This window comes from Heterodontus francisci, chromosome 1 (genome assembly GCF_036365525.1).
Source record: "Heterodontus francisci isolate sHetFra1 chromosome 1, sHetFra1.hap1, whole genome shotgun sequence".
Lineage (NCBI taxonomy): Eukaryota > Metazoa > Chordata > Chondrichthyes > Heterodontiformes > Heterodontidae > Heterodontus > Heterodontus francisci.
Genome location: NC_090371.1, coordinates 103,588,742 through 103,612,926, shown reverse-complemented (window position 1 = coordinate 103,612,926; position 24,185 = coordinate 103,588,742). Strand labels below are relative to the sequence as shown.

At 45.4% G+C, this 24,185-nt stretch overlaps 1 protein-coding gene across 1 annotated transcript in view; it reads left to right on the top strand.

Moving 5' to 3' along the window:
• The window catches only part of LOC137371371 (DEP domain-containing protein 1B-like), a 72,075-nt gene that overhangs the window by 21,192 nt on the left and 26,698 nt on the right, over window positions 1-24,185 (top strand). Inside the window, exons 5-7 of the mRNA XM_068033861.1 lie at window positions 3,788-3,918; window positions 4,714-4,761; window positions 18,846-18,986. Of these exons, the coding sequence (XP_067889962.1) occupies window positions 3,788-3,918; window positions 4,714-4,761; window positions 18,846-18,986 (320 nt within the window). The remainder of the gene's footprint in view (window positions 1-3,787; window positions 3,919-4,713; window positions 4,762-18,845; window positions 18,987-24,185) is intronic.

Sequence of the window (24,185 nt, the reverse complement as noted above, 5' to 3'; positions counted from 1 at the left end):
AAACCTTCAATCTGTGTCCCTAGTCCTGGTACCATCAGTTAATAGGACGAGTTTTTCCTTGTCAAACTTATCTAAGCCAGTCATAATCTTGTACACCTCTACCAAATATCCCCTCAATCTCCCTTTGCTCCAGGGAGAACAACCCCAGCCTTTACAACCTAACCTTGTAACTAAAATCCCCCATCCCTGGAACCATTCTGGTAAATTTCCTCTGCACCCTAGCTTCCTTTCTAAAGTGTGGTGACCAGAACTAGATACAATAGAACTAGAGTTGTGGCCTAACCAGTGCTTTTATAAAGGGTCAGCATAATTTCTCTGCTTTTGTGCCTAATGCCTCTATTTATGAAGCCCAAGATCCCATATGCTTTGCTAACCACTCTCTCAATATGTCCTGCCACCTTCAAAGATAAAGGAGAGGCAGTGGTGTAGTGGTAATATCACTGAACTAGTATTTCTCACCCACAGCTGTTACAAAAATTTCTAAATTCACTTGTAACAGCCCTTCAAAACACTCCCACAGGGGATGCTGAGACCAAGTGGGCCCACATCAGAGACGCCATCTATGAGTCAGCTTTGACCACCTACGGCAAAAGTGCGAAGAGAAATGCAGACTGGTTTCAATCTCATAATGAAGAGCTGGAACCTGTCATAGCCGCTAAGCGCATTGCACTTTTGAACTACAAGAAAGCCCCCAGCGATTTAACATCCGCAGCACTTAAAGCAGCCAGAAGTACTGCACAAAGAACAGCTAGGCGTTGCGCAAACGACTACTGGCAACACCTATGCAGTCATATTCAGCTGGCCTCAGACACCGGAAACATCAGAGGAATGTATGATGGCATGAAGAGAGCTCTTGGGCCAACCATCAAGAAGATCACCCCCCTCAAATCTAAATCGGGGGACATAATCACTGACCAACGCAAACAGATGGACCGCTGGGTTGAGCACTACCTAGAACTGTACTCCAGGGAGAATGCTGTCACTGAGACTGCCCTCAATGCAGCCCAGCCTCTACCAGTCATGGATGAGCTGGACATACAGCCAACCAAATCGGAACTCAGTGATGCCATTGATTCCCTAGCCAGCGGAAAAGCCCCTGGGAAGGACAGCATTACCCCTGAAATAATCAAGAGTGCCAAGCCTGCTATACTCTCAGCACTACATGAACTGCTATGCCTGTGCTGGGACGAGGGAGCAGTACCCCAGGACATGCGCGATGCCAACATCATCACCCTCTATAAAAACAAAGGTGACCGCGGTGACTGCAACAACTACCATGGAATCTCCCTGCTCAGCATAGTGGGGAAAGTCTTTGCTCGAGTCGCTCTGAACAGGCTCCAGAAGCTGGCCGAGCGCGTCTACCCTGAGGCACAGTGTGGCTTTCGTGCAGAGAGATCGACTATTGACATGCTGTTCTCCCTTCGTCAGATACAGGAGAAATGCCGTGAACAACAGATGCCCCTCTACATTGCTTTCATTGATCTCACCAAAGCCTTTGACCTCGTCAGCAGACGTGGTCTCTTCAGACTACTAGAAAAGATCAGATGTCCACCAAAGCTACTAAGTATCATCACCTCATTCCATGACAATATGAAAGGCACAATTCAACATGGTGGCTCCTCATCAGAGCCCTTTCCTATCCTGAGTGGTGTGAAACAGGGCTGTGTTCTCGCACCCACACTTTTTGGGATTTTCTTCTCCCTGCTGCTTTCACATGCGTTCAAATCCTCTGAAGAAGGAATTTTCCTCCACACAAGATCAGGGGGCAGGTTGTTCAACCTTGCCCGTCTAAGAGCGAAGTCCAAAGTACGGAAAGTCCTCATCAGAGAACTCCTCTTTGCTGACGATGCTGCTTTAACATCTCACACTGAAGAATGCCTGCAGAGTCTCATCGACAGGTTTGCGTCTGCCTGCAATGAATTTGGCCTAACCATCAGCCTCAAGAAAACGAACATCATGGGGCAGGATGTCAGAAATGCTCCATCCATCGATATTGGCGACCACGCTCTGGAAGTGGTTCAAGAGTTCACCTACCTAGGCTCAACTATCACCAGTAACCTGTCTCTAGATGCAGAAATCAACAAGCGCATGGGTAAGGCTTCCACTGCTATGTCCAGACTGGCCAAGAGAGTGTGGGAAAATGGCGCACTGACACGGAACACAAAAGTCCGAGTGTATCAGGCCTGTGTCCTCAGTACCTTGCTCTACGGCAGCGAGGCCTGGACAACGTATGCCAGCCAAGAGCGACGTCTCAATTCATTCCATCTTTGCTGCCTTCGGAGAATACTTGGCATCAGGTGGCAGGACTATATCTCCAACACAGAAGTCCTTGAAGCGGCCAACACCCCCAGCTTATACACACTACTGAGTCAGCGGCGCTTGAGATGGCTTGGCCATGTGAGCCGCATGGAAGATGGCAGGATCCCCAAAGACACATTGTACAGCGAGCTCGCCACTGGTATCAGACCCACCGGCCGTCCATGTCTCCGTTATAAAGACGTCTGCAAACGTGACATGAAATCGTGTGACATTGATCACAAGTCGTGGGAGTCAGTTGCCAGCATTCGCCAGAGCTGGCGGGCAGCCATAAAGACAGGGCTAAATTGTGGCGAGTCGAAGAGACTTAGTAGTTGGCAGGAAAAAAGACAGAGGCGCAAGGGGAGAGCCAACTGTGCAACAGCCCCAACAAACAAATTTCTCTGCAGCACCTGTGGAAGAGCCTGTCACTCCAGAATTGGCCTTTATAGCCACTCCAGGCGCTGCTTCACAAACCACTGACCACCTCCAGGCGCGTATCCATTGTCTCTCGAGATAAGGAGGCCCAAAAGAAAAAGAAAGTATTCCAGAGGCCTGTGCTAATGCCTGGGGACACTAGTTCAAATTCTGCCATGGCAGCTGGTTGAATTTATTAATTGGTTGAATTTAAATTCCATTAATTAATAAATCTGGAATTGAAAGCTAGTCTCTCAAATTGCAGTAAAAATCACTCTGGTTCGCTGAGGGATGGAAATCTGCTTTCCTTACTTGGTCTGCCCTAGATGTGTCTCCAGACCCACAGCAATGTGGTTGGCTCTTAACTGCCCTCTGGCTTGCTAGGCCATTTCATTTGGTTGTCAAGGGCAATTAGGGATGGGCAACACATGCTGGCCTTGCTGGCAATGCCCACATCCCATGAAAAGCATTAAAAAAAAAAAAAAAAAATTGATGCACATGCACCCCCAGGTCCCTGTGTTCCTGCACAGTTTGTTTGGAACTGTGCCATTAAGTCTATATTGCCTCCTATCCCTTCTGCCAAATTAATATTTAAAAAAAAAAATCTGGTATACTGTGAGCAATGCCATGGGATCTAGTTTTTACAATATTTTTATTTCTGTTAAGCGAACAAATTGTTATGGGGGTGCTGATTGTAAAATGTTTACTTTGCTAAATTTTATATTCTCATCAGCTTACTAATTGCTATGTAGTTATAATCTTTGTTCCTAGGATAAATAGAACAGGATAAATTTATATTGAAATAAAAACAAGAAATGCTGGAACCACTCAGCAGGTCTGGCAGCATCTGTGGAAAGAGAAGCAGAGTTAACGTTTCGGGTCAGTGACCCTTCTTCAGAACTGAACTTCGGAAGAAGGGTCACTGACCCGAAACGTTAACTCTGCTTCTCTTTCCACAGATGCTGCCAGACCTGCTGAGTGGTTCCAGTATTTCTTGTTTTTATTTCAGATTTCCAGCATCTGCAGTATTTTGCTTTTATTTTAAATTTTATATTGACCTGTTTTCTTCTTTCAGTTTGCAGAAGATCCTAGGGCTCGATTCTCTGGATGGAGTGCTGGATTCTAAACTACTCAACCCCAAGCATATCATCTATAATGTTCACCATATTAATAAACAAGGAGTAGTAATTCTAGAAAATAAATTGGGTGTGTATTCTTGTATAATCCAAATTCTTCAAAGTTCGAATAAATACTGAACTAAAATAAACACTATATTGAAAATGAGCAGAATATTTGTCAAAAATTCATAGATTCTGCTTTTAAGAAAAGCAAGGTGCCTACTTAAATTTTTGATTTTGTAAGTGACTTTTTCCCCTATCCTCCCTTTTTACTCCTGTCCTGAAGCTACTGACTAATGCTTGCCATGGGTACACGAGTGCTGGCAGTCATCCACTTCTTTGCCCAAGTCTTCATTTTATTCAAATATAGTGGGCTACTCTGAAGTATGGGCAATCATAAGAGTTGGTCCTTGTAGGATATCTAAACATGCACATTTCCACTTGGGGCTGTTAGCTGGGCATGAGGAGCACAAAAAGGATCTTTTTCTTTACCCTGGCTCACTGCAACTAATTTGAAGTATTATGATGCTGCCCAGTTGAGACTAACAAAGACTAGGTGTTCAAACTCGAGATTCTCTGGATTTATATGGTCTAGTGCTACACTTGAAAGTGCCTTTACTCTGAGACTTGAAGGATGTAGAAAATGGCAGAAAGCTTTTTAAAACGAGGGTATACTTGTCAAATGATGTTTTAAATAATTTTGAAAAGTGGTTTGGAGGAAATAAAATGTTGAAGAATTTGGTCATAAAGGAATTTTACTGTTTACATTCACACCTGCAGTGTTTAATTTTTTTTTTTTTTAAATGTTCTTTGGAATTTAATCTATAGAACCTTCTGGTGAATGCTGTTTACTAAAAATGGTTAACTTCCCTCTTTTAAACAGAGGAGCTTCCACACTGGGTTCTATCGGCCATGAGGTGTCTGGCAAACTGTAAGTATTAGCGTAGTCATCTATAATCTGTTTAGTGACCGTATAAATGAGGTCCCCAAGGACGAATTAGACCTGTAAACCAGGATTTTCCACTTTGTAGAATGTTATGATCAGGTGAGGGGGGGCTCACAAGGCTTCTCTCTTGTACTTCCTCTTTGACTGACTGCAACAGGATTAATTCCTTTTTTAACCAGTGGATGTGCTTACTACTTCATTGAGTGTTTGTTTTTTTTTAACCTTTTCCCTTTTGGTTCTTTTATGGTCACAAATCACAGGTTTTCTTGAGTGAAAACAAGGAGGTGAGTTTATTATACTTGCGCCTAAACTGATCTTATTAGATGCTACACTTTCTCATGCACACGCACACACAAATAGATTAGAGTAATGAGGAATAAATCAGTGTTGAATTAGAGTCCAGAGCAAATAAAAATAATAGTCTGTGTTGTCTGGTATCTTCAGTGGTCTTCCGATTGAATTCATGGTCCTGAAGTTCTGCATTGCTAGTTGTCCTTGGGAATACTTGAGCAGAGGGCTTCCTTCTCTGTACCTTTTTGTCTTGGATCTAGCAGCCCGCAACTAGGCTTTGCATGCTCCACCAGGCCTGTTGGGGGTGGGGGGAGTTGGTGGAAGAGAGAGAGAGAGACAGCCCTTCTGGCTTCTGTACAGAATGAGTCACGGGCTTGTCCAAGGGAAACTCTCCTCTTTCATAGATGGAAAGACAATCACGTGACTGTGTATTCTCTGGTACCTTCTAATGAGATTCAAGTTTAGGAATTTCTACCTCTCAAGCCTCATGGTGCTAATGTTTTCGCCTGGAGGGGTTCACCCTTTCAATGTTAATGTCCCAGGATGGCTTTGAATATCTTGCTAATGAAAGCAATCTCTGGTAGCTCAATCAATAGGGCAAGCCATTGTTTTGGGTACATGCTAATCAGACATGTGTCTCCACTTCTGATGCCTTGGAATGTGCAAGGTTTTCAAATGCAAATAGTGGTGGCCATTTTTTTAGCTGTGGTAAAGTCTTAGACAACTTTTACAAATATTCAAGCTTTCGTTTTTGTTTTAAGTTTTTAATCTAAGTTTCCAACCAATGAATTTAAAATTCTCTCTCTTGGTATAGCATGTTTTCTTGACTAGAAGCTGCATCTTGGTTGTAGTTGCATTTCCACTTGAAAGACTGGTGTATCCCTGACTCTCTCCATTACATTTTTGCATATTTTTAGGTAGACTCACATGCTGATGACCTTGGAGTTAGATACTAACTAATTTTTTAAAATAAAAGTAAAAGCTGCCCCTTTTGAATGCAATTGTGTAGACTGTATGCAGCCCTTTTTAAACTTGTACATTCTGTATTCTTTGTAAAGGAATCTGCAAATGAAACCCAACCTGAGCACGACAGAACCACATCTGACCCTGAGCCTGACCCGGCCAGAGTCCTGTCCTTTCCTTTCATCAACTTTTTTTTTTCCTGCGTCCGACCTGACTATCAGTTAACCTACTTTCTGTTTTTCACTTTGCTTATCTGCACGAGCTTAAAATAACACAACCACCTTTTCAAGTCCAAAAAGTACATTAACAGTGGAGCCACTTGTCGGACCTGACCCGAGCCCGAATGCCGGACTTGGAAGTGCAACCCGACCCAAACCTGACGCGTGTCGTCTGGTTCGGGTCAGGTAGCTGGCCTTTAATTCCTTGTGTCAACATTGCTATGGCATGTAAGACAGAAAATGCACTAGATCGTGTATTTCTATTAGCAGAGTATCACAGTATGCCTGTCAATATAGGGTGGACATATTTTATATCCTCTCATTCTTGCAGGGCACCAGGGTGATCTTCAACCCTAGCTTGTTCAAGTTGCAGTCTGGAATAGTGTAACTAGAATGAAAATTTTAGGCCACATTGCCATAAGTTATATTTATACAAATAAAAAATGCTGCTTAAGCAGGAGCAGAGTAATGAGTTTTCTTTGTTTATTGAAGATGAGAAATGAAGTCCTGAAATAGGACTTTTTTTTTCAGAACAAACATGACTTTTTTTAGTTCACTAATTTCCTTCAGGGAAGGAAATCTGCTGTCCTTACCTGGTCTGGCCTACATGTGACACCAGACCCACAGCAATGTGGTTAACTCTTACATGCCCTCTGAAATTGCCTAGCAAGCCACTCAGTTGTACCTAACCACTGCAAAGTCAATAAAAAGGAATGAAACTGGACAGACCACCCGGCATTGACTTCGGCACCAGAAACGACAACGGCAAATCCAGCCCTATCGGCCCTGCAAAGTCCTCCTTACTAACAGCCGGGGGCTTGTGCCAAAGTTGGGAGAGCTGTCCCACAGACTAGTCAAGTAACAGCCTGACATAGTCATACTCACAGAATCATACCTTACAGACAATGTCCCAGACACTGCAATCACTGGCAGGACAGACCCAGCAGAGGTGGTGGGACAGTGGTCTACAATAGGGAGGGAGTTGCCCTGGGAGTCCTCAACATTGACTCCAGACCCCATGAAGTCTCTTGGCATCAGGTCAAACTCCTACTGATGACCACCTACTGCCCTCCCTCAGCTGATGAGTCAGTACTGCTCCATGTTGAACAGCACTTGGAGGAAGCACTGAGCGTGGCAAGGCCACAAAATCTACTCTGGGTGGGGGATTTCAATGTCCATCACCGAGAGTGGCTCGGCAGCACCACTACTGGCCGAGTACTGAAGGCCATAACCGCTAGACTGGGTCTACGGCAGGTGGTGGGGGAACCAACACGAGGGAAAAACATACTTGACCTTGTCCTCACCAATCTGCCTGCTGCAGATGCTTCTGTCCATGACTCTGTTGGTAGGAGTGACCACCACACAGTCCTTGTGGAGACGAAGTCCCGCCTTCACACGGAGGATTCCGACCATCGTGGTATGTGGCACTATCACTGTGCTAAATGGGATAGATTTTGAACCGACCTAGCAATGCAAAACTGGGTATCCATGAGGCGCGGTGGGCCATCAGCAGCAGCAAAATTGTACTCGACCACAATCTGTAACCTCATGGCCTGACATATACCCCACTCTACCATTACCATCAAGCCAGGAGACCAACCCTGGTTCAATGAAGAGTGCAGGAGGGCATGCCTCAAAATGAGGTGTCAACCTGGTGAAGTTACAACCCAGGACTACTTGCATGCCAAACTGCATAAACAGCATGCAATAGACAGAGCTAAGCGATCCCAAAACCAACAGATCAGATCTAAGCTCTGCAGTCCTGCCACATCCAGCTATGAATGGTGGTGGACAATTAAATAACTAACTGGAGGAGGTGGCTCCACAAATATCCCCAATCTCAATGATGGGGGAGCCCAGCACATCAGTGCGAAAGATGAGGCTGAAGCATTTGCAACAATCTTCAGCCAGAAGTGCCAAGTTGATAATCCATCTCAGCCCCCTCCTTAAGTCCCCAGCATTACAGATGCCAGTCTTCAGCCAATTCGATTCACTCCGTGTGATATCGAGAAACGACTGAAGGCACTGGATGCTGCAAAGGCTATGGCTCCTGACAATATTCCGACAATAGTACTGAAGACCTGTGCTCCAGAACTAGCTGCACCCCTAGCCAAGCTGTTCCAGTAAAGCTACATCATTGGCACCTACATGGCAATGTGGAAAATTGCCCAGGTATGTCCTGTACGCAAAAGGCAGGTCAAGTCCAACCCGGCCAATTACCGCCTCATCAGTCTACTCTCAATCATCATCTAAGTGATGGAAGGTGTCATCAACAGCGCCATCAAGCAGCACTTGTTTAGCAATAACCCGCTCAGTGATGCTCAGTTTGGGTTCCGACAGGGCTGCTCAGCACCTGACCTCATTACAGCCTTGGTTCAAACATGGATAAAAGAGCTGAGGTGAGAGTGACTGCCCTTGACATCAAGGCAGCATTTGACTGAGTATGGCATCAAGGAGCCCCAGCAAAACTGGAGTCAATGGGAATCGGGGGGGAAAACTCTCTGCTGGTTAGAGTCATACCTAGTGCAAAGGAAGATGGCTGTGGTTGTTGGGAGTCAATCATCTGAGCTCCAGGACATTACTGCAGGAGTTCCTCAGGGTAGTGTCCTAGGCCCAACCATCTTCAGCTGCTTCATCAATGTCCTTCCTTCAATCAAAAGGTCAGAAGTGGGGATGTTTGCTGATGATTTGTGTAATGTTCAGCACCATTCGTGACTCCTCAAATACTGAAGCAGTCAGTGTAGAAATGCAGCAAGACCTGGACAATATCCAGGCTTGGGCTGATAAGTGGCAAGTAACATTTGCGACACACAAGTGCCAGGCAATGACCATCTCCAACAAGAGAGAATCTAACCATCTCCCCTTGCCATTCAATGGCATTACCATCGCTGAATCCCCCACTATCAACATCCTAGGGGCTACCATTGACCAGAAACTAAACTGGAGTAACCATATAAATACCGTGGCTACAAGAGCAGGTCAGAGGCTAGGAATCCTGCGGCGAGTGACTCACCGCGTGACTCCCCAAAGCCTGTCCGCCATCTACAAGGCATAGGTCAGGAGTGTGGTGGAATACTCTCCATTTGCCTGGATGGGTGCAGCTCCAACAACACTCAAGCAGCTCGACACCATCCAGGACAAAGCAGCCCGCCTGATTGGCACCCCATCCACAAACATTCACTCCCTTCACCACCGACGCACAGTGACTGCAGTGTGTACCATCTACAAGATGCACTGCAGCAACTCACCAAGGCTCCTTCGACAGCACCTTCCAAACCTGCGACCTCTACCACCTCGCAGGACGAGCAGCAGATGCGTGGGAACATCACCACCTGCAAGTTCCCCTCCAAGTCACACACCATCCTGACTCAGCACTATATTATTGTTCCTTCGCTGTCGCTGGGTCAAAATCCTGGAACTCCCTTCCTGACAGCACTGTGGTTGTACCTAGCTCACATGGACTGCAGCGGTTCAAGAAGGCAGCTCACCACCACCTTCCAAGGGCAATTAGGGATGGGTAATAAATGCTGGCATAGCCACTGACACCCACATCTAATGAATGAATTTAAAAAAAAAAAAGCTGCTTTATTTTATGTAATGGTGGAAATAGTTTTAGCCACTGATTTGTTTACTGCACATAATACAGACATGAAAGATACTGTGATTTTTGCACATTGTAGATAATTTTATTTAACATCGGAAGCTTAGACTATGCCTCAAAATTCCTGGGGCTGGAGAGGGTGTAAGCAGCAGTTATGCCAGAAAAGGCTGGAAAATAAGCCAGATCCTGACTATGGCTGATAATTCTTTCACTCGTCTCTTCTTCCTGCAACCCCATCACCTCCAAATCAAGGTGGAACATGACGAAGACTTATTGGCATTTACCCTTCATTTCACTTTGAGAACAAATATAAAGGTATTATTTGGCACCAAAATTTATATGGCCCTTCCTAGACCTACAACTAAAGATCAAACAACTGAAATATGAGCAAAAATACTGCAGTTGCTGGAAATCTGAAATAAAAGACAGAGACAATGCTGGAAACACTCAGTGGATTAGGTAGTGTCAGTGGAGAGAGACAGAGTTAATGGTTCAGGCTGATGACTTTTTGTCGATCAGTTCTGATTGCTCTGGATGGTATGCCTCCCTGGTGCCAGCATCAAGGATGTCACTGGGCAGCTGCAGAGCACTTTGGGGTGGGGTGGGGGGCTGGAGAAGAGAGAGGGTGAACAGCCAGCAATCTTGTCTATATAAGTACCAACGACATAGGTAGAAAGAGGGATGAGGTCCTGCAGAATGAGGAAAGAAACTAGCTAGCAGGAGCTTGGGTAGTAATCTCCAGATTACTTCCTGTGCCACATGCTAGTGAGTATGGAAATATGACGATATAGTAGATGAATGCACGGCTGGAGAGATGGCACAGCAGGAAGGGCTTTAGATTCCTGGTATGTTGGGGCCAGTTCTGGGGGAGATGGGACATATACAGGCTGGTTGGGTTGCACCTGAACAGGACGGGACTAGTGTCCTTGTGGGGCAATTTGCTAGTGCTATTGGGGAGGGTTTAAATTAACTTGGCAGGGGTGTGGGAACCAAGAGGTGACATTGAAGAAAAACACTGCACAAAGAATTGGGAGAGACAGGTAGCACTACAGTAAGAAATAGTAAGGTATTGGGTAGGGTCAGAAAGGGAGGTTGCAATAAGGTCAAAATTAGGTTTAAAGTGTATGTATATGAATGTACAGTGTTTGGTAAATAAGATTGGTGAGCTACAGGCACAGGTCACCACATGGGTGTCTGATGTGGCGATAACAGAGACCTGGCTCATAAAAGGGCAGGACTGGGTACTAAATATTTCTGGACATAAGATGTTCATGAAACATGGGGAAGGAAAGGAGGTGGGTGGCAGTATCTTAGTGCTGGAGAGAGGATGTCCTAGAAGGGTCAAAGGCAGAATCTATTTGGTTAGAGTTGAGAAACATTTAGAGGTACCATTACACTACTGAATGTATTGCATAGGCCACCAATCCGTGGGAAAGATATAGAGGAACAAATTTACAAGGAAATTAGAAGTGCAAGAATTAGTGGTTATAAACATACGAATTCTGAGCAGAAGTATGCCATTCGGCCCCTCTAGCCTGCCCCACCATTCAATAAGATCATGGCTGATTGGTTTGTGTCTCGAATTCCACACTCCCATCTACCCCTGATAACCTTTGATTCCCTTGCCTAACAAGAATCTATCTACCCCCGTCTTAAAAATATTCAATGACACCCCCACCACCTTCTGAGGCAGAGAGTTCCAAAGTCGCACAACCCTCAGAGAAAATTTCTCCTCCTCTCTGCCCTAATGCCCCCTAGTTCTCGACTCTCCCACAAGAGGAAACATCCTTTCCACATCCACTTTGTCAAGCCCGTTCAGGATCTTATAAATTTTAATCAAGTCTCCCCTTGCTCTTCTAAACTCCAGTGAAAACAAGCCCAGTTTGTCCAACCTTTTCCTCAGAAGACAACCCGCTCATTCCAGGTATCAATCTAGTAAAACTCCTCTGAACTTCAATGCATTGACATCCTTCCTTAAATAAAGAGACCAAAACTGCACACAGTATTTGAGATGTTGCCTCACCAATGCCTTGTATAACTGAAGCATAACATCCTTACTTTTATTTTCAATTCCTCTCCTAATAAAGGATAGCATTTCATTAGCCTTCTTTATTACTTGCTGTACCTGCATACTAATGTTTTGTGATTCGTGCACTAGAACACCTAGATCCCTCTGCACCTCAAAGTTCTGCAGTTATTCTCCGGTTAAGTAATACTCTGCTTTTTTTATTCTTCCTGCCAAAGTAAACAACGTCACATTTTCCCACAATACTCCATCTGCCAGATTTTTGACCATTCACTCAACCAGTCTGTATCGGTCTGCAAGCTCCTTATGTCCTCTTTACAACATACTTTCCTACCTATCTTTGTGTCATCTGCAAATTTAGCTACCATGCCATCGATCCTCTCATCTAAGTCGTTGATATAAATTGTAAAAAGTTGAGGCCCCAACACAGATGCCTGTGGGACTCCACTTGTCGCATCCTGCCAATCAGAAAAGAACCCATTTATACATACTCTGTTTTCTGCCAGCCAGCTGATCTTCTATCCATACTAATCTGTTACCCACTACACCATGAGCTCCTACTTTGCGCAATAACCTTTTATGTGGCACCTTGTCAAATGCCTTTTGGAAATCCAAGTACAGTACGTCAACGGGCTCCCCTTTATCCATGGCACATGTTACTCCTTCAAAGAAGTCCGATAAATTGGTTAAATGTGATCTGCCTTTCACAAAGCCATGCTGCCTATTTCCTATTACCCTGAGTTTTTCTTGGTGCCCAGCTATAGTCTCCTTAATGATCGAATCTAACACCTTCCCCACGACAGATGTCAAGCTAACTGGCCTATAGTTACCTGTTTTCTGCTCCCCGCCCCATCACCCCCCCCCCCCCCCTTCACCCCCTTCTTGAATAGAGGGGTTATATTTGCTATTTTCCAGTCTGATGGAACCTTTCCAGAATCTAGCGAATTTTGAAAAATTAACACTAACGCATCTACTACCTCTTTTAAGACCCTAGGATGAAACCCATCAGGACCTGGGGCCTTGCCAGCCCACAGCTCCATCAGTTTGGTCAGTACCGCTTCTCTGGTGATTGTAATTTCACCAAGTCCCTCTCTGCCTTCCACCTCCTGATTTATAATGGTGGACTTTAATTATCCCAACTATGGGGTGGGATATTAATAGTGTAAAGGGCAGAGAGGGGGAAGAGTTTCTGATCCGTATTCCACATCAGTGGGTGGAATTTTCTCCCTGCAGCAGGGTTCCTGTGCTGAGCTGAAAAAGCTGGGGGAATCCCACCTTGTCCAGCTAGAGACTACCTCCAAGCGATTTCTACGGTGCCAGGCCAGTCAACAGCCCTGTGCCAGGATCCCTGTCCCTTGAAAGACAGGGATTCTGCCTCAAAGAGCTGCTGGCACTTCAGAGACCTTGGAACCAGTCCCAGCGCTGGAGACCTGAATCTTGGGTCAGTGAGCAGGGTCATCAGGGCCAGTCTGGAAAGCTCCAGCAATTGGGGGAGGGAGGTGCTTTATTTGCTGGCGGGGCCTTACATGCACCCCGCCCCAAGGAGAGTGCCTCACTTTACTGGGTGACCTCCCAGCGTGGCAGAGGCCCCCCCAACCCTGCATCCCCTGCCACTGGTTAAATCCCAGCAGCAGCAGTAAAAAGCCCTTAGGTGGCTGTTAATAAGCCACTAAATGGCCTCTGGGTACGAAAGCTATCATCAGCCTATCCTGCACCTACAAAATTGTGTTGCGAGTGGGAGGCAATAGGCGCCATCATTGCTCCTGCACCGCCCCCCCCACCCCACTAACCGCCGAATCTGTACCGGTTTGGGGGTGGGGGGGGGGTGATATCCTATGAAATTCCGCCCTGTATGTTTCCAATCCAATAAGGAAGCAGGCATTGCCGGATCTGGCTCCAGGAAATGAGGCGGGAGAAGCGGATCAAGTGTCCGGAGGGGAACATTTATTTTATTTTATTTATTTAGAGATACAGCACTGAAACAGGCCCTTTGGCCCAACGAGTCTGTGCCGACCATCAACCACCCATTTATACTAATCCTACATTAATCCCATTACCCTCTCACATCCCCACCTCCCCCTACCACCTACCTACACTAGGGGCAATTCATAATGGCCAATTTACCTATCAACCTGCAAGTCTTTGGCTGTGGGAGGAAACCGGAGCACCTGGCGAAAACCCACGCAGTCACAGAAAGAACTTGCAAACTCCACACAGGCAGTACCCAGAATCGATCCCGGGTTGTTGGAGCCGTGAGGCTGCGGTGCTAACCACTGCGCCAGGGACAGCAATCATTGTATTATAAGATCTAGGTTAGCTATGGAAAAGGACAAGGAGTAATCCAGAGTAAATCTAATTGGGGGGGAAAGGTCAATTTCACTGGCGTGAGAAAGGATCTGGCTCAGGAAAATTGGAATCCAAATTGACAGGCAAAACTAATTTAAAGAGGAAATAGGTCAGGTATGGTCAAGGTACATTCCCATGACTGGAAAAAGTAGGATAAACAAAATCCCTGGATGACAAGAGATATAGAGTGGGATGAAGAAGAAAAAGGATGCGTAAGACAGATGAGAGATGGATAATACAAGTGAGAACCAGGCTGAAAATGGAATGTTCAGAGGGGAAGTGAAAAAAGAAATGAGCAGCAAAGAGTATGAAGAGACTGGCAACCAACATAAATGGTAATTGTAAAGTGTTCTATAGGCATGTAAATAGTAAAAAGGTGGTTAAAAGGAGCAGCGCTGATACGTAAGAGGGGATTTATGCATGGAGGCAGAGGGCATGTCTGAGGTACTAAACGAGTACTTTGCATCTGTCTTTACGAAGGGAGATGATGCTGCCAAAGTTATAGTGAAAGAAGAGGTAGTTGAGACATTGGATAGTCTAAAATTTGATAGAGGAGGTGGTAGAAAGGATGGCTGTACTTAAAGCTGATAAGTCACCAGGGCCAGGCCAGAAGCATCCAAGGATATGGAGGGAAGTAAGGGTGGAAATTGCAGAGGCCTCATCTTCCAATCCTCCTTGGTACCAGAGGACTGGAGAATTGCTAATGTTACACCCCTGTTCAAGAGGTCTAAAGATCAATTCAGCAATTACAGGCCAGTCAGTTTAACCTCAGTGGTGAGAAAGTTTTTAGAAATGATAATCTGGGACAAAATTCAGTCACTGGAACAAATGTGGATCAATTAAGGAAAGCCAGCACTGATTTGTTGGGGGAAAATTGTGTTTAACTAATTTGATTTTAATTTTTCAATGAAGCAACAGGGAGGGTTGATTAAGGTAATGCAGTTGATGTGGTATATATGAACTTTCAAAAGCTGTTTGATAAAGTGCCACAAAACAAGCTTGTCAGCAAAGTTGAAGCCTATGGAATAAAAGGAGCAGTGACATTGTGGATACTAAGTTGGCTGAGTGACAGGAAACCGAATAGCGGTGAATGGTTGGTTGTTTATCGGAATGGGGGAAGGTTGGGAAGTGGGGTGTTCCAGGGTCAGTATTAGGACCACTACTTTTCTTCGATCTATATTAATGACCTAGACTTGGGTGTGCAGGGCTCAATTCTAAAAGTAGCAGATTTTTTTTTTCATGGGTGCTGGCAAGGCCATCATATGTTGCCCATCCCTAATTGCCCTTTAGAAAGTGGTGGTGAACTGCCTTCATGTCCCGCAGCAGTCCATCTGGTACGGGTACACTCACAGTGTTGTTAAGGAGGGAGTTCTAGGATTTTGATCCAATGATCGTGAAGGTGCAGCGATATATTTCCAAATCAAAGAAGTCTGTGACTTGGAGGGAAACTTGCAGGTCATGTTCCCATGCGTTTGCTGTCCTTGTCTCTCTAGGTGGAGGAGGTCATGGGTTTGGAAGGTGCCGTTGAAGGAGGTGTGGTGAGTTGCTGCAGTGCATCTTGTATATGGCGCACACTGCTGCCACTGCGTTGGTGGTGGAGGGAGTGAATGTTTAAGATGGGTGGATGGGGTGCCAATCAAGCGGGCTGCTTTGTTCTGGATGGTGTCGAGCTTCCTGAGTGTTGTTGGAGCTACACACATCCAGGCAAGTGGAGAGTATTCCATCACACTCCTGACTTGTGCCTTGTAGATGGTGGACAGGCTTTGGGGAGGAGGTGGGTTACTTGCTGCTGAATTCCCAGTCTCTGACCTGCTCTTATAGTATTTATGTGGCTGCTGCAGTTCAGTTTCTGGTCCATGGTAATCCCAGGATGTTGATAGTGGGGGATTCAGTGATCGTAATGCCATTGAACAAGGGGAGATGGTTAGATTCTCTTATTGGTGATGGTCATTGGCACGTGTGTGGCATGATTGTTACTTGCCACTTAATCAGCCCAAGCCTGAATGTTGTCTAGGTCTTGCTGCATTTGGACACAGACTGCTTCAGTACCTGAGGAGTTGAGAACGGTACTGAACATTGTGCAATCATCAGCAAACATCCCCACTTTTGACCTTATGATGGAGGGAAGGTCATTGAAGCAGCTGAAGATGGTTGGGCCTAGGACACTACCCTGAGGAACGCTTGCAGCAATGTCCTGGGGCTGAGATGATTGACCTTCAACAACCACAACCATCATCTTTTGTGCTATTTATGACTCCAACCAGTGGAGAGTTTTCCTCTTGATTCTGATTGACTTCAATTTGGCAAGGGTTCCTTGATGCCACACTTGGTCAAATGCTGCCTTGATATCCATGGCAGTCACTGTCCCCTCCCCTCTGGAGTTCAGCTCTTTTGTCCAAGGCTGTAATGAGGTCAGGGAGCCAAGTGGCCCTGGCAAAACACAAACTGAGCATCCGCAAGCAGATTATTGCTGAGTAAGTGGTGATTGATAGCACTGTTTACGACCCCTTCATCACTTTGTTATTCGAGAGTAGATTAATGAGGCGGTAATTGGCTGGATTGGATTTGTCCTGCTTTTTGTGTACAGGACATACCTGGGCAATATTTAGATGTCAGTGTTGTAGCTGGACTGGCCAACTTGGCTAGGGGTGCGGATCCATCTGCAGCACGAGTCTTCAGTACTACAGCAGGGATGTTGTCAGTACCTTTGCAGCATCCAGTGCCTTCAGCTGTTTCTTGATATCACATGGAGTGAATCGAATTGACTGAAGACTGACATCTGTGATGCTGGGGACCTCAGGAGGAGGCCAAGATGGATCATCCACTCAGCACTTCTGGCTGAAGAGGTTGTGAATGCTTCAGCCTTTTCTTTTTGCACTGATGTGCTGGACTCTCCCATCATTTGAGATTGGGGATATTTGTGGAGCTGCCTCCTCCTGTTAGTTGTTTAATTGTCCGCCACCATTCATGGCTGGCTGTGGCAGGACTACAGAGCTTTGATCTGATCTGTTCAGATCATGCAAAACTTGGAAGTATTGTTAACTGAGGGGGGTAGAACATAAGGACATAAGAAATAGAAGCAGGAGTAGGCCATTCAGCCCTTCGAGCCCGCTCTGCCATTCAATGCGATCATAGCTGATCTACTTCAACACCATTTTTCTGCACTATCCCTGTATCCTTTATTTTTAATATGTAGAAATCTATCCATCTCAGTCTTGAACATACTCAACAACTGAGTCTCCACAGCCCTCTGGGGCAGAGAATTCCATAGATTCACCACCCTCTGAGTGAAGAAATTCCTCCTCATCTCAGTCCTAAATGGCCTACCCCTTATTCTGAGACTGTATCGCCTGGTTCTAGACTCACCAGCTTGGAGAAACCTCTTTTTTACATCGACCCTGTTGACCCCGTAAGAATTTTGTATGCTTGAATGAGATCACCTCTCATAGTGATGGACATCAAGAGAACATACAGGTAGGTGGAGTGGACAGACATGTGGCAGATGAAATTTTAATGCAGAGAAGTGTGAAGTGATTCCTTTTAGTAGAAATTACAAGGAATGGCAATATAAAAGAAAGGATGCACTTCTAAAAGGTGTGCAGGAGCAAAGAGACCTGGGAATATATGTGCCCAAATTGTTGAATGTGGCAGGGCAGGTTGAGGAAGTGGTTTAAAAAGGCATATGGGATCCTGGGCTTTATAATCGAGGCAGAGTACACAAAAGCAAGGAAGTTATGGTGAACCTTTATAAAACACTGGTTCAGATTCTACTGGAGTATTATGTTCAATTTTGGGCACTACACTTAGGCAGGATCTGAAGGCATTAGAGAGCATGCAGAATCGATTTACTAGAATGGTTCCAGAGATTAGAGACTTTAATTAGGATAGATTGGAGAAGCTGGGGCTGCTGTCCTTGGAGAAGAAAAAGTTGCGAGGAGATTTCATAGAGATGTTCAAAATCATGAGGAGTCTGGAGAGTAGATTGGGAGAAACTGTTCCCTTTGGCAGAAGGGTCGAGAACCAGAGGGCACGGACTTAAGGTGATTGACAAAAGAATCAGAGGCAACATGAAAATCTTTTTAACGCAGCGAGTGTTTAGTGTTGTATATTGTTAGCATTTCAGATGCTAGGTTGAGCTTGGGTTATAGAGATCTCGGAGTCGTTATAAATCTAAACAGTAACTCATTTATTATAATTACATGGACTATATACACTTCCCATAAGCCTGTCTGGCTTCTGCTCTCATGATGTTTCTTGCTTCTCCCAAGCCTATTACACACGTGATGTCTTATGTCATCATCACAGTGGGAGGTGTTACTCCCACTGCCCCAAACATTAACCCTTTCAGACCCTTCTATTACAGTTAGGATCTGAAATGCACTGTCTGACAGTGTGGTAGAGGCAGATTCAATCATGGCTTTCAAAGGGAATTGGTTAATTATGTAAAGAGAAAATTTGCAGGGCTATGGTGAAAAGGCAGGAGAGTGGGACTAGCTAAATTGCTTAGAGCGCTGGCACAGATACAACTGGCCAAATGGTTACAGCACAGAAGGAAGCCATTCTATGATTCTATTTTGTGCTGAATCAACCCATATGTGTAACCATTCTATTTTTTTTCTTTTAGGGCCAAATGGAAGTGAATTGAACCGACCCATGTACCCAGGGTTTGAAAGGGATGTTTTCAAGACAATAGCAGATTACTTTCAAAAGCCAAAGGAGCCATTGCTGACATTTGAGTTCTATGAACTCTTTATTAACATGTTAGGTGGGTATTTAAGAAGACATAACTCTAAGTAAAAATCACATATTTCTAAATTCATTGCGAGCAACCTATTTTACAATAGGCAAGAGAAGACCTTATCTGACCTAACAATCCACAAAATTCTCTTTGCATTTCTGATAACCCTGAACCCTATTTGACAAGACCAGCCAAGTTCCTTACAAAACCTATTGTGCATTGGTATTCATCATTTGCCTGCAAATTTGACATTCCAGACACCATTCCTTCCTCCAAATGATTTGGATGCCGACACTCAACCTTGTGTAACTCTACTGGTAGCAGGCTGCTGACCAGATACCAGACTATGCATTATTACTCAGTTGTTAGCTACCAACCAACCATTTCCATCTTCCATTTTTAATACCGTTGGCCCTTGTTTAGCAGCCTATTGTGTGGGACAGTGCCAACTGCTTCTTGAAATCTATCTACTGGTCTGTAATTTCCTCAAAGAAATTCAATAAATTAGTCAAGCATGACATCTCTCTTCTAAAACCATGCTGATTCCTTTTGGATTAGTGCATGCCCCTCTAGATACTTCCCCTATATTATCCCTGAATACTTTCAAACACTTTCCCAACAGTGGAGATAAGGCCTCACCCCTTTTTTAGTCAGTTGCTAACTTCCAATCTTCCACCTTGAGTGTCAACAATATCCCCAGTATGTCCTTGTAATTTGGGGGTGGGGGGAGGAAGTACTTTTTTTTTGCATGAAAATGGTATCCGGTGACTTATCAATCAATATGATTCAGATTATTGATGCCAAACTGTTGAGGGTCTTTTGAATGACTTGACGAGGTAGCCAAAATATTGAAGGTTCCTTTTAATTACTGGTGCTAATGGATTCTTTTTGTCTGTGCTAGATATGTTTATTTGCCATAATTTAGAACTTGTGCTTTAGGCTGAGTTTTAAAAAAAAAAGTCTTGCATTTATATAGTGCTTTTCACAACCACTGGACATCTCAAAGTGCTTTACAGCCAATGAAATACTTTTGAAGTGTAGTCACTGTTGTAAAGTATGAAATGCTGCAGCCAATTTGCACACAGCAAGCCCCCACAAGCAGCAATGTGATGATGATCAGATAACCTGTTTTTTTTGTGATGCTAATTGAGGGATAACTGTTGACTGGGGCACTGGGGATAACTACCCTGCTTCTCTTCAAAGAGTGCCATGGGATCTTTTACATCCAACTGAGGACAGGTGGGACCTCTTGTCCAAAAGACAACACTTCCAACAGCAATCCCTCAGTACGGTAATGGAGTGCCAGCCTTGGGTATTTTTTTGTCCTGGAGTAGTCTTGAACCTGAAACCTTTCTAACTCAGGCATGAGTGCCAGCAACTGAGCCACAGCTAACACAGATCAATATTTGTATAAGCTAGTGTAGACTATGTTTTTATAGTTCCCAAACTCTGCATGGAAGTCCTGAAGGTTTTCTCATGACTGACTTGAATAAAAGTAATCTTTAGTCACCAGGGAGTAACTTTTTTTTTCTCTATCTACAAAGCCCCTTCAGATTGCTTATTGTTGCTGGGGTGACCGCCTGATGTTTTCAGTCCAGCATACAGTTAAAGTGGGCGGTACAGTTGTTGACTTTTAGAATTGGCTGCTACGTATTTATAAATGAATTATATCCTCAGACCAACTTCACCAGGAGGTTTCTATAATTTCCTCCATGGACCTGCATGATGGATGCTATTCTGGACAGCAAGTTTCTGTGTAACTTATGTTAATTTCCTTTTGCCTTCAAAATTCTGTGTCTATGGCTGTCCTACAGACTAGTCGAGAAAAAATCTGATGTAATTATACTCATGGAATTGTAACTTTTTCAGTCAACATGCCAGAGTTCTCCATCATCATCATCCCTGGGTATGTTCTGTCCCACTGGTAGGACAGATTGACCAAAGGTGGCAGCATAGTAGTATACAGTCGGGATGGAGTAACCCTTGGAGTTCTCAACATTAACTCCAGAACCCATGAAGTCTCATGGTATCGGATCAAATGTGGGTAACAGCACCTACTGCTCTCCTTCAATTCATGAATCAATGCTCCTCCATAGAATCATAGAAAGTTTAAGGCACAGAAAGAGGCCACTTGGCCCATCATGTCTGTGCCAGCCAAAAAACGATCCACTTATTCTGATTCCACCTTCTGTAGCCCTGCAGATTACGGCACTTGAGGTGCATATCCAGCAGAATAGATTCCAATAATTTGCCCACTAGTGAGGTTAGACTGACTGGCCTGTGATTCTTCTGTTTAAAAAGGGAGCGATGCATAGACCGAAGTACAACGTTAGCAGTTCTCCAATCCTCCGGCACCATACCTGTATCCAGTGAGGACTGGAAAATGATGGTCCATGTTGAACACCAACTGGAAGAAGCACTGAGCGTAGCAAGGACACAGTGTATTCTGGGTTGGGCTGTTCAAAAACAGCTTGGGTTTTTTTTATATTCGTTCATGGGCTGTGGGCGTCACTGGCTAGGCCAGCATTTAGTCCCCATCCCTACTTGCTCTTGAGAAGATGGTGGTGAGCTGCCGCCTTGAACTGCTGCAGTCCATGTGGGGCAGGTGCACCCACAGTGTTGTTAGGAAGGGAGTTCCAGGATTTTGATCTAGCGACCGTAAAGGAACAGTGATATAGTTCCAAGTCAGGTTGGTGTGTGGCTTGGAGGGGAATTTGCAGATGGTGGTGTTCCCATGCATCTGCTGCCCTTGTCCTTCTAGGTGGTAGAGGTCGTGGGTTTGGAGGATACTGTCTGAGGAGCCTTGATGTGTTGCTGCAGTTTATCTTGTAGATGGTACACACTGCTGCCACTGTGCGTCGGTGGTGGAGGGAGTGAATGTTTGTTTGTGGACAGGGTGCCAATCAAGCAGGCTGCTTTGTCCTGGATGGTGTCGAGCTTCTTGAGTGATTTTGGAGCTGCACTCATCCAGGCAAGTAGAGAGTATTCCATCACACTCCTGACTTGTGCCTTGTAGATGGTGGACAGACTTTGGGGAGTCAGGAGGTGAGTTACTCACTGCAGCGTTTCTAGCCTCTGACCTGCTCTTGTTGCCGTGGTATTTATGTGGCTACTTCAGTTCAGCTTCTGGCCAATGGTAACCTCCAGGATGTTGATAGTGGGGGGATTCAGCGATGGTACTGCCATTGAACATCAAGGGGAGATGGTTAGATTCTCTCTTTGCGATGGACATTGCCTGGCACTTGTGTGGCCCAAATATTACTTGCCACTTATCAGCCCAAGCCTGGATATTGTCCAGGTCTTGCTGCATTTCTACACTGACTGCTTCAGTATTTGAGGAGTCACGAATGGTGCTGAACATTACACAAATCATCAGCAAACATCCCCACTTCTGACCTAATGATTGAAGGAAGGTCTTTGATGAAGCAGCTGAAGATGGTTGGGCCTAGGACACTACCCTGAGGAACTCCTGCAGTGATTTCCTGGACCTGGGATGACTGATCTCCAACATCCACAACCATCTTCCTTTGTGCTAGGTATGACTGTAACCAGCGGAGAGTTTCCCCCCTGATTCCCATTGACTCCAGTTTTGCGAGGGCTCCTTGATGCTATGCTCCAGTCAAATGCTGCCTTGATATCAAGGGCATTCACTCTCCCCTCACCTCTTGAATTCAGCTCTTTTGTCCATGTTTGAACCAAGGCTGTAATGAGGTCAGGAGCTGAGTGGCCCTGGCGGAACCCAAGCCAAGCATCACTGAGCAGGTTATTGCTAAGTAAGTGCTGCTTGATAGCACTGTCGACGACACCTTCCATCAGTTTACTGATGATCAAGAGTAGACTGATGGGGTGGTAATTGACCAGGTTGGACTTGTCCTGCTTTTTGTGTACAGGACACACCTGGGCAATTTTCCACATTGTCGGGTAGATACCAGTGTTGTGGCTGTACTGGAACAGCTTGGCTAGGGACACGGCAAGTCCTGGAGCACAGGTCTTCAGTACTATTGCCGAAATGTTGCAGGGCCCATAGCCTTTGCAGTATCCAGTACCTTCAGTCGTTTCTTGATATCACGTGGAGTGAATCGAATTGGTTGAAGACTGGCATCTGTGATGCTGGGGACCTCAGGAGGAGGCTGAGATGGATCATTCACTCAGCACTTCTGGCTTCAGTCTTATCTTTTGCACTGGTGTGCTGGGCTCCCCCATCATTGAGGGTGGGGATATTTGAGGAGCCACCTCCTCCAGTTAGTTGTTTAATTGTCCACCACCATTCACGACTGGATGTGGCAGGACTGCAGAGCTTAGATCTGATCTGTTGGTTATGGGATCGCTTCGCTCTGTCTATCGCATGCTGTTTATGCAGTTTGGCATGCAAGTGTTCCTGTGTTGTAGCTTCACCAGGTTGACACCTCATTTTGAGGTATGCCTGGTGCTGCTCCTGGCATGCCCTCCTGCATTCTTCATTGAACTAGGTTTGTTCCCCTGGCTTGATGGTAATGGTAGAGTGGATGAAATGCTGGGCCATGTGGTTGGAGATTGTGGTTGAGCATAATTCTGCTGCTGATGATGGCCCACAGTGCCTCCTGGATGCCCAGTTTTGCATTACTAGATCTGTTCAAAATTTATTCCATTTCACACGGTGGTAGTGCCACAGAAGCATCTGTGGCAGGCAGATTGATGAGGTCGAAGTTAAGTATATTTTTCCCTCTTGTTGGTTTCCTCACCATCTGCCGCAGACCCAGTCTAGCAGCTATATTCTTTGGGGCTCAGTCAGTAGTAGTGCTACCGAGCCACTCTTGGTGTTGGGCATTGAAGTCTCCCACCAAGTGTACATTCTGTGCCCTCAGTGCTTCTTCCAAGTGCTGCTCAATTTGGAGGAGTACTGATTCATCAGCTTGGGGGGGGGGGTGGGCTGCAGCAGGTGGTAATCAGGAGGTTTCCTTGCCCATGTTTGGCCTGATGCCATGAGACTTCATGGGGTCTGGAGTCGATGTTGAGGACTCCCAGGGCAACTCCCTCCCCACTGTATGCCACCTCTGCTGGGTCTGACCTGCCAGTGGGACATGACATACCTGGGGATGGTGATGGCAATGTCTGGGACGTTGTCTGTAAGGGATGATTCCGTGAGTATGACTATGTCAGCCTGTTGCTTGACTAGTCTGTGGGAAAGCTCTCCCAACTTTGGCACAATCCCCCCGATGTTTGTTAGTAAGGAGGACTTTGCAGGGT